The sequence below is a fragment of the Psammomys obesus genome, unplaced genomic scaffold, assembly GCF_907164565.1.
Source record: "Psammomys obesus unplaced genomic scaffold, mPsaObe1.curated_primary_1811, whole genome shotgun sequence".
Lineage (NCBI taxonomy): Eukaryota > Metazoa > Chordata > Mammalia > Rodentia > Muridae > Psammomys > Psammomys obesus.
In genome coordinates this window covers 4,481,444-4,495,888 of record NW_026596088.1, presented here as the reverse complement: position 1 = coordinate 4,495,888, position 14,445 = coordinate 4,481,444, and the positions used below count along the sequence as shown (strand labels likewise).

At 44.4% G+C, this 14,445-nt stretch overlaps 1 protein-coding gene across 1 annotated transcript in view; it reads left to right on the top strand.

The window, feature by feature from the left end:
- The first annotated feature begins 6,097 nt into the window (after positions 1 to 6,097).
- The window catches only part of Lcmt1 (leucine carboxyl methyltransferase 1), a 53,716-nt gene continuing 45,368 nt past the window's right edge, over positions 6,098 to 14,445 (top strand). Inside the window, exon 1 of the mRNA XM_055627667.1 lies at positions 6,098 to 6,337. Within this exon, the coding sequence (XP_055483642.1) occupies positions 6,231 to 6,337 (107 nt within the window). The 5' untranslated portion in view covers positions 6,098 to 6,230. The remainder of the gene's footprint in view (positions 6,338 to 14,445) is intronic.

Genomic DNA, 14,445 nt, shown 5'->3' with positions numbered 1-14,445 from the left:
GTCGACAGGGTCTAGAATCGCCTTAGAAACAAACGTCTGTGAAGAAGTATCTACAATAGGTTGATTGAGACGGGAAGACCCACTCCAGAGCGTCCCACTGTCTGTGGCCATAGACTGCATGGAAAGGGGAAATCTGGCTGAGCCAGGAACGTTCGGCGCCTCCTGCTTTCTGACTGTGGCAGCAAAGCGAACTGCAAGCATCCTCCTAACTCCTACTGCGACGCCTACCTCATCTTGGTGGACGTCCCTCCCTCTAACTGGAAACCAGACTAAATCCTTCCTCACTCACCTTGCTTCTTGTTCGGCATTTGCTCACAGCCGAGAGCAAAGTAGCTAATAGAAGGGACAACTTGAGATCGAAGAACAAGAAACGTAAAAAAAAAAAAAAAAAAAAAAAAAATCTGTAATGGTCACAGCTCAAGTGTGGAGCCTTGGGTCAGGCAGCAGTCTGCAAATCATCGATATTAATGACAGCATAAAGTGTTGAAATAAGGCTTTTTTTTTTTTTTTTTTTTTGAGGAGGCTCATCCAGCTGAGGATGGCCTTACATTCCTGATCCTCCTACCTCCACCTGTCAAATGCTAGAATTACAGGCCTGTGGTACCCCGCCCAAGAAGACTTCCCAAAGTAAGACGGATGAGACTTCAGATCATTTGCCAAACCTGAGTCAGCCACTGAGTCAGTACCGCCAGCAGCTACCAGGAAACTAGACTGTAGTGCCGTAGGCCTGAAATGGCAGCTACTCAGGAGGCTGAGACAGGAGGATCACAGATTCCAGGTCGGCCTGGGCTACAGAGAGCAGTAAGACAAAATGCAAAGCAGATATTGCTGTCATTGTATTGGGGAACCAATGTACAACTTCATTCCGTTGTGGTACCGATCATGCATTAGCTTTCCAAGTGGATGACGTGTGTTTTAATGTCCTTTTGGTCACCACATCGACAGGCAAAGTTTTAAGACATGAGTCTGAAACTCATCTTTGAAGTGTTGCTCAGACGTCTAGTGTAGAACGAAGAGCTGGTAGGTGGAAAAGCAAATCTACCAACTGATGCAGGATATTTGATCCCACTGCGAACCCCAAAACTGTAAGGGTTCAGCTCCTTCGCTCCATAGCTTTTTGGGTTTTGAGCTAACAAGCCTTTGGCCTTGAGGTTTTTCTTTGTTTGTTAGTTTGTTTGTTTCTTTGTTTTGTTTGTGGTTTGGGTGTTTTTTTGTTTTGTTTTTTGTTTTTTTGCTCCTGGGCTGTCAGCTGAACTAGTGAGCCTTTTGGGTTTTTTCCAGCCAGACCTGAGCTGAGAAGGAAGGTCCGCTGGGCACTTTATCTGCCTCTCTGAGCTAGTAGGTTGCAACCCCAGCATCTGGATCCTGAGTTTTTATTGGTAAAATAGAACGGTTGGGGTTTTCCTTCTTTTAAACAACAACCAACAAAAGGAACTTAAAACAGAATAGAAGCCAGGGAATCGTCAACCATCAAATTCGTCGCCAACTACAGACATCCAGAAAACCTTAGCAACTGTGAACCAAAGACAGAAGAGTTAGAACTCATGTTTCAGCCAAGTGGCTCAGGAATTGAAGTCACTGCTCTCTAAACCTCAGACTGCTAAGCACTGGCCTAGAGCAGGAGAGATGGCTCATCAAGTAAAAGCGCTTGCTGCCAAACCTCACAAACAGAATCCCATCCCGGGAACCCACATGGCAAAAGCAAAGAAATGAGTGCAGCAGGTTGTCTTCCGATGTTTATATGCACACTATGGCACATGCACGTGTGTGTGTACACACACACACACACACACACACGGGGCCTTTGATTTTGTTTTTAACTGCCCCACCAACAAACGAAAGGAGTCAAGCCCCAACACTGAAGAACTTGAAGGCACAGTTAAAGACTTAAGTAAACTCTTGCACCCTATAAAAATTAACAGGGTTCTACACAGATTTTCTTCGGAACTGCCAATTCTTACTGTACAAAATATAAAGGGTCATCAAGCTGTAAACTTTGGGTCTGGTTAATCTTGGTGTGGGATGCTTTTATTTGCAGTTTTTATAATAAGGTTTATAAAAAATAAAAACAAGACACAAAAGTCAACAGAACTTGTTTTAGTCTGTTCAGTCTGCTACAGCGGGTGACCATATATTTGGTGGTTCGTAAATGGCAAGCTTGCTTCTCACAGTTTTTAGAGATTAGGAAGTTCATGACCATATTTGGTGTTTGATGATCAATTTTCTAGCTCACAGATGATGCCCTCTCGCTGTGTTCTCACTTGGAGGAAGGATCAGGGGTCTCCCCAGGCCTTTTTTTTTTACAAGAGCTCTAATCTCATTTGTGAGGACATTGTGGTCTAGATTACCTAATCATATCCTCAAATCTACATCTCCAAACACTATGTTACCTTCAGGTTTAGGATCCCAATATTGAATTTGTGTTTCAGGGCAACACAGACAGTGAAACCAGACATCACTCATCATGTCAGGAAGCTCACTTGGAGGAAGGAGCCACAAAGTGTCAGAAATATATCCTCAAGAAGAGAAACATTGTTTAAATATTTCTGAATATAAAAAGCAATGTAAAATGTGCCTTCTTCAATCTTTGAAGAGAAGGGCAGCTGTTGATTTAAAAACCAGCACAAGCAAATTACTATTTCTCCTGTGCCCAGTTCTTTTCAGAGAAAATTCAAGAAGCAGCTCGGTTGTTAGAGTGCTTGCCTAGCATACATGAGGCTCTGGGTTTGATCCTAATCACTGTATAAATCGGCTATGGTGATACAAGGCTCTAATCCAGTGATTGGAAGGTAGAAAAAGAGGGGTTGTGAATTCAAAGTTATTCTTGCTTTATACAGAATTGGACACCAGCCTGGGCTACATGAGACACCCCCCCCCAAAAAAAAAAAAAGATAATTTTCAAAACACAGTAGAACAGATCAAAATTCAGCTGCAGGAAAAAGACGAGATTCAAACTGATTCTGATGTTTTTTCAATAGAAAAAGTCCAGTATCTGGATATAGAGACCAATGTAAAAGGAAGACAAGAGCCGTCATTTGTTCATATTGGAAACTCCTCTAGCAAATGAAGAAACTATGTCTCTCATTGAGCAGCATCACAGACAGACAAGCTTAGATTCCTAATCAGCTGGAGGTAGATTATCTGACCAGATACCTGGTGGGAGATTTAAAGGTGAAGAAGGGTTTTCATTAGTTCATGTACTCACACCTGGCCCAAGACTGAGCTCTAGGTAGGCTGTGAGCTCAGAGAGACATGAGGAGACTTCAGCGCAGGACTTCTAGAACGTTTTCCACTTGTGAACCTCACCTGAGAAATTTTTCTGCCACCCTAGGTGTGTAAAGTAGGTATGCAAGTTAAGCATTTGCTTATAACATATAATAATCATAAAATATATTTTAATATGCTTCTTTACCATTTATTAATGACGAAAGCAAATTATACTGATTAAAAACTAGCTTCATTTCAAACTGAGTTTCAAAGTAAGTTACTGTGTAAAGAAGAAAAACCTAGGAGTCATCAGGATCTTAATCTTAGCCTAAGGACTCTTGACCAACAGATGTCCAGACCACGACCCTACAAAGGTTCAGCCCTGTCAGCAGATTGATCTCAGAGCCACCTGGCTCATTTCTTAAAATTGCTCCCCCTTGCCCTATTGTGTATAATTGTATCCTAACAACATTAACAATATGCCTATTCTCAGAAACCAAAAACGCAAAATAAAAACAAAAAAATCGTGACAATGCCTCATGAATCAGAAAATCCCCAGAGATGAAACAATTGTGGTTTGTGCCTTTAAAAACCCCCTCCATCTGTCTTCCCCTTTTGCTGCAGTTCTCAGATTTGCAAAGGAGGCTGCTATTGCAGTGTTGCTACAAAAATAAACTTTAAATTTTTTTTTTTTAAATTAAAAGAAAATTTGTCTGGTGTAGTCTTACTCTGGTGATCTTGAACTCCACAACAATCCACCCTAAGGCCCCTAAGACCTCTCCAGATTGTCCAGATTCCGAAATAGAACAACAAAGAAAAGCATACCAGTTGGTCCAAATTTCAAATGCACATTGGCTGGCAATACTTACTTTCATTTTGTTTTTAGTTGGGGAATTTGTGACGGTCACAGACAGGGTTCCTGTCTAGAACCTATCAAGTCTAACTTGGTCTTGTCCCCACTGGGGGCCTATCCCAGGTTAGTGAGAATTACTTTGTGGCAGCCATGATCTCGGCCTCCTCAGACTCATAAGTCTCAGGGCCTCTTCTGGACCTCTGGTGCTGAGTTGGGGTCTCTGGGGGAATCTTACTGGGTGCCATAATGTCTAGATTTTATTAACACATTCTGCCGTTTTGAATAGCATTTCAGCCACAATTAGCGTTATTTTGGAAGGGACAGGATACCCCAAGTTTCCTCAACTAAAACCATAAGCCAAAATAAAGTATATTGCCCTTTAAGTTGCTTTTGTTGGGGTATTAACCCCTCAAGATTAGCTCCAACAATATTTCAGAACTCCAGTTATTCCTTTCCCCATTTTCCCCATGGGAAAATGGTATCCATTGTTTCTTGTGTTCCCAGTGAACAGTAAGTAAAACAAAATATATGAACACACATATTGATGCATTGCTTTTCTTTTAAACCTTGAGTCAGTATGTAGCTCATTTGATAGAGTATTTGCCTAGAGCGCACAAAGCTCTGGATTTGGCCTCAGCAGCTCCCAGATTGCATGTGGTGATGGTGATGCATACCTCCAGTCCCAGGACCAGAGAAATGGAGGCAGGAGAATCAGACGTTCAAGGTCATTTTGTACTACACAGTGAGTTAAAAGCCAGGCTGGTTTATAGGAGAACTTATCTACTTTTTTTTTTTTTTGGTTTGAATTCTGTCCTGCTATTTTTATTCAAGCTGACCTCCAATACTAGGCTCAAGAGATACTGTTGCTTTAGCTTCCTGAACAGGTGAGGACTGCTATGATTCCCTCTCTCTTTCTCTCTGTGTGTGTGTTTCTGGGCTCAGACCCCAAACCTAAGAAAGGATGGACAAGTATTTATCTCTGCCATATCTTCACAGAACTTTTTTAAATTATATAATTATATGTATACTCTATTTTTTTTAATTTTTTAAATAAATTTTTAATTTTTACATTAATTACATTTTATTCGCTTTGTTCACAGAACTTTTATGGGTATGATTCAAACTTCATAAAGCTGGGGCTTATCCCTTCCTCTATCTCAATCAACAGACAAAAATGGAACATGACTCTTCAGTGTTATTTAGAAAGTGATCCATCATGAAATATCTATATGTATATTTGAATATGAGCAATTATGAAAAATATATACTCATTTGAGAAACTGAACGCCCTCCTTAGTTTCACCAGCTTCTATTCTCCCATCTTTCCCATTCTAGGTCATCTAAACCTTGATTCCTATTTACTCGTTGCCTCATACCTGCAGGCTATTTTTATTACATACATTTTATTACATCCGTTGTTTCTGAAACAGAGGTCAAGAAAAATTTTAACCGCTAGCCCTAGTTTTCTGTTACGGTTCCTCAGCTTTCCATTCTATTTTTCACAGCTCTCTTTCACAACTTTTTCCCTCTGTTCCCGAGAACCCCACCGGGGCACGCTCTCAGAGCTACACCCGGAACCCCTTTCCAACATCTCAAAGGCTTTAGCACTGGACCCGGCACAGTGTTGACGCCTTCTAAGATTTGCTACATTGTTGAAAGACACTGAGCGGCGACAGAAACTAAAACGTTAAACTTGTTTCTTTTGGACCAAGTTTCCTTTCTTCTTCCTAGTGCTAAAGATCCCGACCGCCCTTCAGCCCTGAGTTGAACGTATTATAAAAGTTCCTGACCAGCAAGAAAGCAAAAAAAAAAAAAAACAAAAAAAACAAAACTCAGCAACTAAGACTACATTTCCCAGAAAGCATTGTGGCTTCCCCAGCATGTCCGGGCCCTCTTCAGAAATTTCCGGGTTGTGAGGGTGGAGCCTAATGAACCGTCCAATGGTCTGACTGGGCGAGGAGCTTGGTCCAATAAGCGACATGGCCCGGGCACCAATCAGCTGAAAGGTGGCTGGGCGGCGCGCGGGGGCGGCGTCACTGAGCAGCGCCCGCCCATCACGCCTAGCCCTGGCTGTTCTGGTTTGTGTCTGTTTCTTGCCCCTTCTCCCACTGCTCGTAGTCCCCGTTTCCATGTCCCTGGTGGGTTCCGCACCCCAGAACATCACACGCACATGGCCGCCAGCTCGAGGGAGTCCTCGTTCTCTTCCTGCACGTCCATCAATGATGCGGACGACGAGGGAGTGCGCGGCACCTGCGAAGATGCTTCTCTCTGCAAGAGGTGCCTGGGGGCGCGGGGTCCGGGATGGGTGATAGGGTCCCGGGCAGCGGTGGCAAGCAGGCCGCTGTCCAAGGCGTACGCTTAGATACTGGGAAGGATCTGCCGCGCTCACCTGGAGCGGCCCTCCCTTCACACTTGGGAAGTGCACGGAGCAGGGAGTGGTTCATTTAAGTCGTAATTACCGAGTCTGTGTGAACCCGGGGTGCCGCAACTGGGAGTGAGGCTCTGAACAAAGCTTACTAGATCTTGGCCTTCAGGAAAGATGGGGTGTGTTGCAAGTCTTAGCTACAGCTTTGATGGGTTAGAAATGCAAATTTTCTTTGCTTTGTAGGTTACATCCTGTTGCAGTTGGTCATGAGTTCCCATTTTGTACTTGAAACTCAGGCCTTTGAGGGATGGATTGCACGTCCCGGGCCCTGCAGTGTTTGTAGAGTCAGTACCACACACAGACCACAGTATTTGTGGAGGGGTAGCAGGTGGTGCTGGGGCATTGTCAGGGCAGGAGAAAGCACAGAGCTTCCACATCATTCATTCCTTTATGCATTCCTGCAACAGAGTTATTGGGACATTACATTGTGCTAGTCCTTTACTTTGGTAGGGTTTCGGTGTTCCCGAGTACTTAAAGGAGCAAAACAGACATGGTGTTGACTTAACTAGACCTACAACTTAGTTGGGAGGAACGATAAACTCATAATTTAGCGTTGGGCTCTTGGAGATGCAGCAGCGTCTGTAGAGTTTGAAATTTATGCAGGGATGTTTAAACTGGCAAGAAAAAACGGACATAAGGAAGCAGGACAATGTTCGGAACAAGGAGCGTGGACAATTAGGACAATTAGGACAATGCCCTGGAGATAGGAGTAGGCTCGGGACCTGAGAGGTATTAAGGTGTGGGGAATACGAGCTTTTGGGTGAGGTGTCGCACTTTTTGTAGGGTCTTAGAAACTAAGCCTAGGGATTTAAAGCACCAGTCCTGGAGTCGGGCGCTGCCCAAGCTGTGTGTGCAAGTGTGTGTGTGTGTGGCGTATGTGCATGCAACGTGTATGTGTGGGTGAATGTACCCGTGGATGCCAGAGGAGGGTGCTGGGTGTCCTCTTCTAGCATCCTATCTTGTTCCCATGACACTGGCTCTCTCACTGCTCCTCAGACTCACCTTTTCAGCTAGGCTGGATAGGGAGCAAACCTTAGCAATCTTCTTGCCTCCAGCCCTCAGCTCTGGGGTTACAGGTGTGTGCAGCCATGCCCTTCTTTTTCACGGGTTCTTGGGAATCCAACTCAGGTCTTTATGCTTGTACAAAAAGTGCTCTTACCCCCTGAGTCATTTCCCTAGCTCCCTAAGCTAGGTTTTTTTTTTTTTGTTTGTTTGTTTTTTAATTTGGCCTTAGTTTTCTTGTCTCTCAAGTAGGAATGGTGGGGCTGGGGAGACAGCTCAGTGGGTAAAGTGCTTGATGTGCAAGCATGAGGACCTGAGTCTGTATCTCCACCACCCATGTAAGAAATCGTATGTGGCATGCATGTCACCCCAGCCCGGGGAGGTGGAGACGAGGGGATCCCTGGAGCTTACTGACCAACTGCTCTAGCCAAATCGGTGAGTTCCAGGTTCAGTGAGAAACTCTGTCTCAAAAAGTAAGGTGGAAAAGTGATAGAGGAAGACACCCAAGAGCATTCTCAGGACAGTGCATGTGCATGCATAGCTATAAAGGTATCATGTTTACATCACACAGAGGGAAGAATGTGTGTGTGGTGTGTGTGAGAGAGAAAGAGAATTGGAGATGGCAATGCTGGTTTCTTTTTCTTTCTTTTTTTTTTCTTTCTCGAGACAGGTTTTCTTTGTGTAGCCTTGGGTGTCCTGGAAATTGCTCTGTAAATCAGGTTAGCCTTGAACTCACAGAGATCTACCTGCCCTGCCTCCCGAGATTAAAGGTGTATGACACCACAGCCTAGTGCGAGCGAGCGTGCGCGCGTGCACACACACACACACACACACATATTATGTTGGCAGGGGTTGACTTCAGAGGTCAGAAGAGTGTGTCCGGTCCCCTGGTTTGCCTCCTCCTTTGGCACAGAGTCCTGGACCAGTGATGACGTCTGTGTCAAAAGGTTGTGATGAGGATTGAGGGTGGAATGTTCTCAGCGATGGCCATAGCAGATGTTTCAAATTGCTTATTATTTCCACTTTCAATCCTGTAGTGACTAAGCCACCAGAACCATGGCCTCCTTTGATATGTCAGGTTTATATTTATTAATTGATTTGCTATAGCAGCAGCCAGTGGAAGACTGACTGTCCTAACTCTTCCTGTTCTGCTTGAATGTGGTTTATTTCCACCAAAACCAGGTTGACAAGGGCTTGGTTCCTGATGTGTCACTCTTGGGAGATGGTACCTTTGAGAACTTTTGAGGCCTTTAAAAAGGCTTAATGTGTTTCTTTCTTTCTTCTTTTGATGTATAAGTGAATGAATGTGTATGTGAGTGTGAGTGTGTGTGCTTGTGTTTATGTGTGTAGTTTGCATGATCCTGTGCACACATATGTGGAGGCTGGGAGAGGATAACATAGATGTCCTTGTTCCTTTGAGGCAGAGTCTCTTGCTGAACCTGGAGTTTTCATTTTTCAATTAGATTTACAATCTGTAAACTCCATGCTGGATTACAGGCATGTGCAAGATCAGGTGTGGCTTTTTATGTGTTTGCTGAGATCATGCTTGTGTAGGAAAGGCTTTTAACTATTAAGCATCTCTCTAACCCTGTGTATTGTATTTCTTGTAGGAGGGCGTTTTCATTCTTTGCAACCCGGTTGGTTATTGTAAGAGTGGGCTGTTATGGAAAACTCCCTGGCTGTCTTTTTTATATGCCTTCTTCCTCATCCACTTTTTTACTCTAATATGACACAGCTACAGGCCTGTGCCACGTTGGTGCTTTGTTATTTGAACTTCTAGTCACCAGAATCATTTGCCAAGTGAACCTCTTTGCCTTTTAAGGTACTACACCTATAGCAACACAAAAACAGATGCTGAAACCCTCTTTGTCTTATATGCTCATCATGGTGGCTCCTGGTCACTGTGTTCTTTGTTTACCTATGACCCAGGGTCCGCCATACCTGTACTGAGTCCTCTAAAATGAGTGTTCTATAGTCAGTCTTTCTCTCCAGTTCATCAGACTCTTTGTAGCCATTCCCTTCTTTCCTGTGCCTGAACTTTGCTGCTTCCCTGTGGAGCTCCTTTTCTTGAAGTCTTCTTGTTTCTCATATCTAGCATTCCCAGATGTTTGAGATGTGTGTTCTCCGTGCTGTTTGGTTCCCTTCCCATTAAAACAAAATATTTAGTGTATATGAGTGCATATATATATATATATATATATATATATACATATGCATATACATATATATCTGCATGTATACCTACATGCCAGAAGAGGGTATCATATCCCATTGCAGATGGTTGTGAGCCACCATGTGCTTGCTGGGAATTGAACTCAGGACCTCTGAAAGAACAGACATTGCCCTTAACTGCAGAGCCATCTTTCCAGCCCCCACTTCCTTCCCATATTTTGAGGTTCATTATTTCTAGCTGGATCTCAACAGTACTATTGTTTACCTTTTTCCAGTAACTCAACCAGTTCCTTGAAGATTGGGTGCATGGCTCACCTCTTCTCTTCTTCCTTGTTCTTTCTTTCCAGGCATGGGCCTTGGGGGTAATCTCTCCAAACCCAGAGTTTGTTTTTTGTCAGACAACCTTTGTTGAAACTTTTGCAAAATATGGTGCACTTCAAAAATTTTTGTAGCACCCTCACACAAAGGCCACACAAGCCTCTGTGTTGTTGCAAGTTTAGGTTATGTGCTGCCAAAACGAGTACCTTACTTAATTCTTGCCATAGCTCCTGGGTGAGCTCAGTGTCCTGCATGGACACTCATTCCTTTGTGACCACCTTCTCCCACCGTGATAACTTGGGTCTCCATCCTGGTGCACAACCATCCTCCTTTGCAGTTGGCTTTGCTCACTTTCCTCAGGGCCAGGCTTTTCCTGTCCCCAAGTCGGAGCCTAGAGTTCATAGTCCATCATTCAGCAATTGAGTTGGCGGTTCCTGTATCTCTTTTGTTCTTTGGGCTTAGTAGACCTCTTCAGAATTAGGTGAGTAGCCAAAAGGTAGACAATAACAAGGAGTTGTGGTCCAGCAGGGTATGGTGGATCTCAGAGAAATGACACAACTTCTGGTTTCCATTTCCTCCTGGAATACTTGTACATACTACAAGTATTATGTAGTAACACACAGTGGGACTTTGTGTCTGCCAGCCTCGTATGTGCCCCTAACAGCTTGTCCATAGTATGCTTCTCTACTCTTACTCTCTAGAAACAATTCCGCTTGTATCTATTTGAGTGCACGCATATACACGTGCTGTGCATGAGCACATATATGTGCATGTGAACATGAGAGTTCAATGTGTCTTCCTCTATTGTATTCCATCTTAATTTTTGAGGAAGAGTTTCTCATTGAGCCTGGAGTGAATGGATTCAGCCAGAGTCTCTGGCCAGTTTGCCCAGGGGTCTGTTTATCTCTACCTTCCCTTAACACTGGGATTGCACTTGCACGGCTTCTGGCCTTTTACGTGGATGTTGGGGATCTAAACTCAAGCTTTGTTTTCTAAGAAAACTGGGATTATAGACACTCATGTGAGGTGTCTGGCTTTTATGTGTGTCCTGGGTCCTAGAGATTAAAACTCGGATCCTCATGCTTATATGTTAAGCACTTTTACCCACTAAGCCATTTTCCCAGCACCTGGTTTGCTTGTTTTTGAGATAAGGTTTTATTGTGTAGCCTAGACAGGTCTTGAACTCCTGTCCTTATGTCTCTCTTTCTCTTGTGAGTAGCTGGAACTAAATTTCATAACACTATCTGCTTTCAAACTTGACTTCTGTCTCCCTCCTGTATTCTGCTTAACAGAGGACACAGAAGCCTTTGAGTGGAACTGCATTCACGTCCCTCTAAGAGCCCGACTTGTCCTTTCCTGTGGTGACATTTGTCTTTGTCCTGTAGAGCACACCTATAGCTAGAGAAGATGAGTTTAATAGTTGTATTCTCTCAATAGGAGGGGATAGAAAATACTAGTTAGGATGTTTGCTTCAGCTGGGCTGTTTGTGGGCGGGTCCCTGAAAACAGACTTGCTGTGGATCAATGCTGATAGGAGTGAGGTGGAGTCACTCAGGATGTTAGAAGGTTTGTCTAGAGATGGATTGAAGTCACTTGTCACCTGGGGGAGAGGGATGTTGGGTATTTTTTGTAGGTCATTCGGTGCCTGTACCCCATAGTTTTTGTCAGTTTGACACAAGCTGAGATCATCTGGGACATTGAGAAAATGTCTCCATGAGATTGGCTTGTAGACCAGTCTGTGGAGCATTTTCTGGATTAATGGATGACGTGGGAGGGCTCAGCCCACTGTGGGCAAATGATAGTACCACCCCTGGGCAAGCGGTCCTGAGTTGTACGAGAAAGCAGGCTGAGCAAGTGATGGACAGCAAGCAGTGTTCCTCCAGGGCTTCTGCTTTGGTGCCTGCCCTGGCTTCCATTCATGATAGACTATGATCAAGAGTCGTAAGCCAAATAAACCCTTTCCTCCCTAAGTTGTTTTTATTCGTGGTGTTATTTATTTATTTATTTATTTATTTATTTATTTATTTATTACAGTTTATTTACTTTGTATCCACCCATAAACCCCTCCCTCCTCCCCTCCCGATCCCACCCTCCCTCCCCCTTCTTCGCACATGCCCTTCCCCAAGTCCACTGATAGGGGAGGTCCTCCTCTCCTTTCTTCTGTTCTTAGTCTATCAGATCACATCAGGAAAGGCTGCATTGTCATCTTCTGTGGCCTGGTAAGGCTGCTCTCCCCTCAGGGGGAAGTGATCAAAGAACAGGCCTATCAGTTCATGTCAAGCAGTCCCTCTTCCCATTACTATGGAACCCACTTGGACACTGAACTGACATGGGCTACATCTGTGCAGGGGTTCTAGGTTATCTCCATGCATGGTACCTGGTTGGAGTATGAGTCTCTGGGAAAACCCCTGTGTTCAAATTTTCTGGTTCTGTTGCTCTCCTTGTGGGGTTCCTGTCCTCTCCAGATCTTACTATTTCCCACTTCTTACATAAGATTCCCTGCACTTTGCCCAACAGTTGGCCATAAGTCTCAGTGTCTGCTTTGATAGTCTGCAGGGCAGAGCCTTTCAGAGGCCCTCTGTGGCAGGTTCCTAGGTTGTTTCCTGTTTTCTTCTTCTTCTGATGTCAATCCCCATCCCGAAAGACAAAGAGGATAGACATTCTTGGTGTTTTATCACAGAAGTGGAAAGCAAAGTAAGACCGTGACCTTGTTTTAATCTGTGCGTAGGATTCAGCAGTGCACATACTTTGCATTGCTCGTCCTTCTTGCAGAATGCCTTCTGTTAGTGTTCTTTAAGATTCCTTATTCCCAGCAGGAAAACAGCATTGCCTCGCTGTTTGTACCGAGCCAGCTGCCCTCAGATGAAGGCCCGGCTTACGCTAGCCAGCCAGTTCCTAGAGGTCAAGGCCGCTTTCCTTGCGCAGCGGAAGAAGTGAATTTTCACAACATGTACAGAGGCTGTCAGGCATGACTAGAAACACTGACACTGAGGCAGAGCGGTGGGCAGTGGGCAGCAGGAGAGGGCTCTGCAGAAGGATGATGGCAGGACCCACAGAAGGTGGGTGTCGTCCTCAGGGATGTAAGTGGGTGGACCGGCGGGGTCAGGCAGCTGTGCAGGAGATGGGTGGTGGCAAAGGGAGCGTTCGCCAGCTGCCACAGCCCAGTTCTTCACCTCCCTCCCTTAGTCTCTTAATACACATTCTTATTCTGGTAAGGGTGACTTTTATTTTTTTTTTTAATAATCACAAATATTACTCTGTCACTTGAGAGTATTCCAGATCCCTATTAGTTACAAGGTACAATGTGATTTTTGACTCATTGTGCCTTTTTATGGTCTGGTCACTGTCCATTGAACATCTGTCTAATTAGAAATCTCAACTCAGATGTCTCAGAATGGCCTCAGATGCCCTGCTGCTATCCTACCCTGCTAAAGATTACCCCGACATGCTCTTCCTCCTCTGCCCCAACCCTCAGCATGATGATCTCATTGCTTATCAGGTCACAGGTAAAACAGGGAGACGTATTCTTGGAAGTCTTCCACGTATGTAGTCTGTTACCTAGATCTGTTGTTTTTCCTCCCAAAGTATTTCTGGAATCTACTTCCTTTCTTCCAGCTCTGCTTCTGGTTTCTCAGTGCAAGGTGAGGTCAGGTGTGATCAGGGGTAAGGCACTAGTTTTCCTCCTGGGTTTCCTCAGTCAGTCATTCTTCTAATCCGTATGTCATAGTGAAGCCAGGACTTTGTAAACGGCTGTCTGGACCATGGCCCTCCATGACTTAGTGGCTTCCCAATGTCAGTGGCCTTACCTAGTTTTACGGGATTCTGCTTTTTTGACAGGGGTCTCCAGTATCACTTCATCCTGCTCTGCCTTTCTCTCTGCTCCCCTTTCTCAGAGTCACTGAGCATGCTGATCCCTCTGTTCAGACTAGTTTCATGTCAGTTTATACAATGTGGCAATTGTACATTCATTCACCCAAAAATCTTTAGTGAGTGCCTGATTCATTTATTATGGAAGTGGTTTTCTAGGCTGACAGTATAGAAGTGAACAAACAAAATGGAGCTCTTAGAAACCAAACAGGAAACAAGCCACATCTGTCCTGCCAGATGTGACCTGAAGGAGAAAGACCAGAGAAGGTCCCATTGAGAAGATACATCCACAGCAAACGATTACAGACCTCGAGGGAGTGAGCCGCTGAGATACCTGAGGAAACCGTATCTATCCCAGGCGGAAGACAGAGTGGAATTGCTCCCAAGGGCATAGCCTGCTGGACTCGTTTTATAAGCAGCAATATGGAGCGATTGAGACGGAGAAGAGTCTGTGCATGATAGCTTCTTGTAACTTAAAAGGTTTTAAAAATTATTTTATGGGTATGAGTGCTCTGCCTGCATGTCTGTGTGTACCACATGCACCAAGGTCAGAAGTGGGCATTGGATCCTGTGGGACTGGAGCTACAGATGGTTGTGGCCGA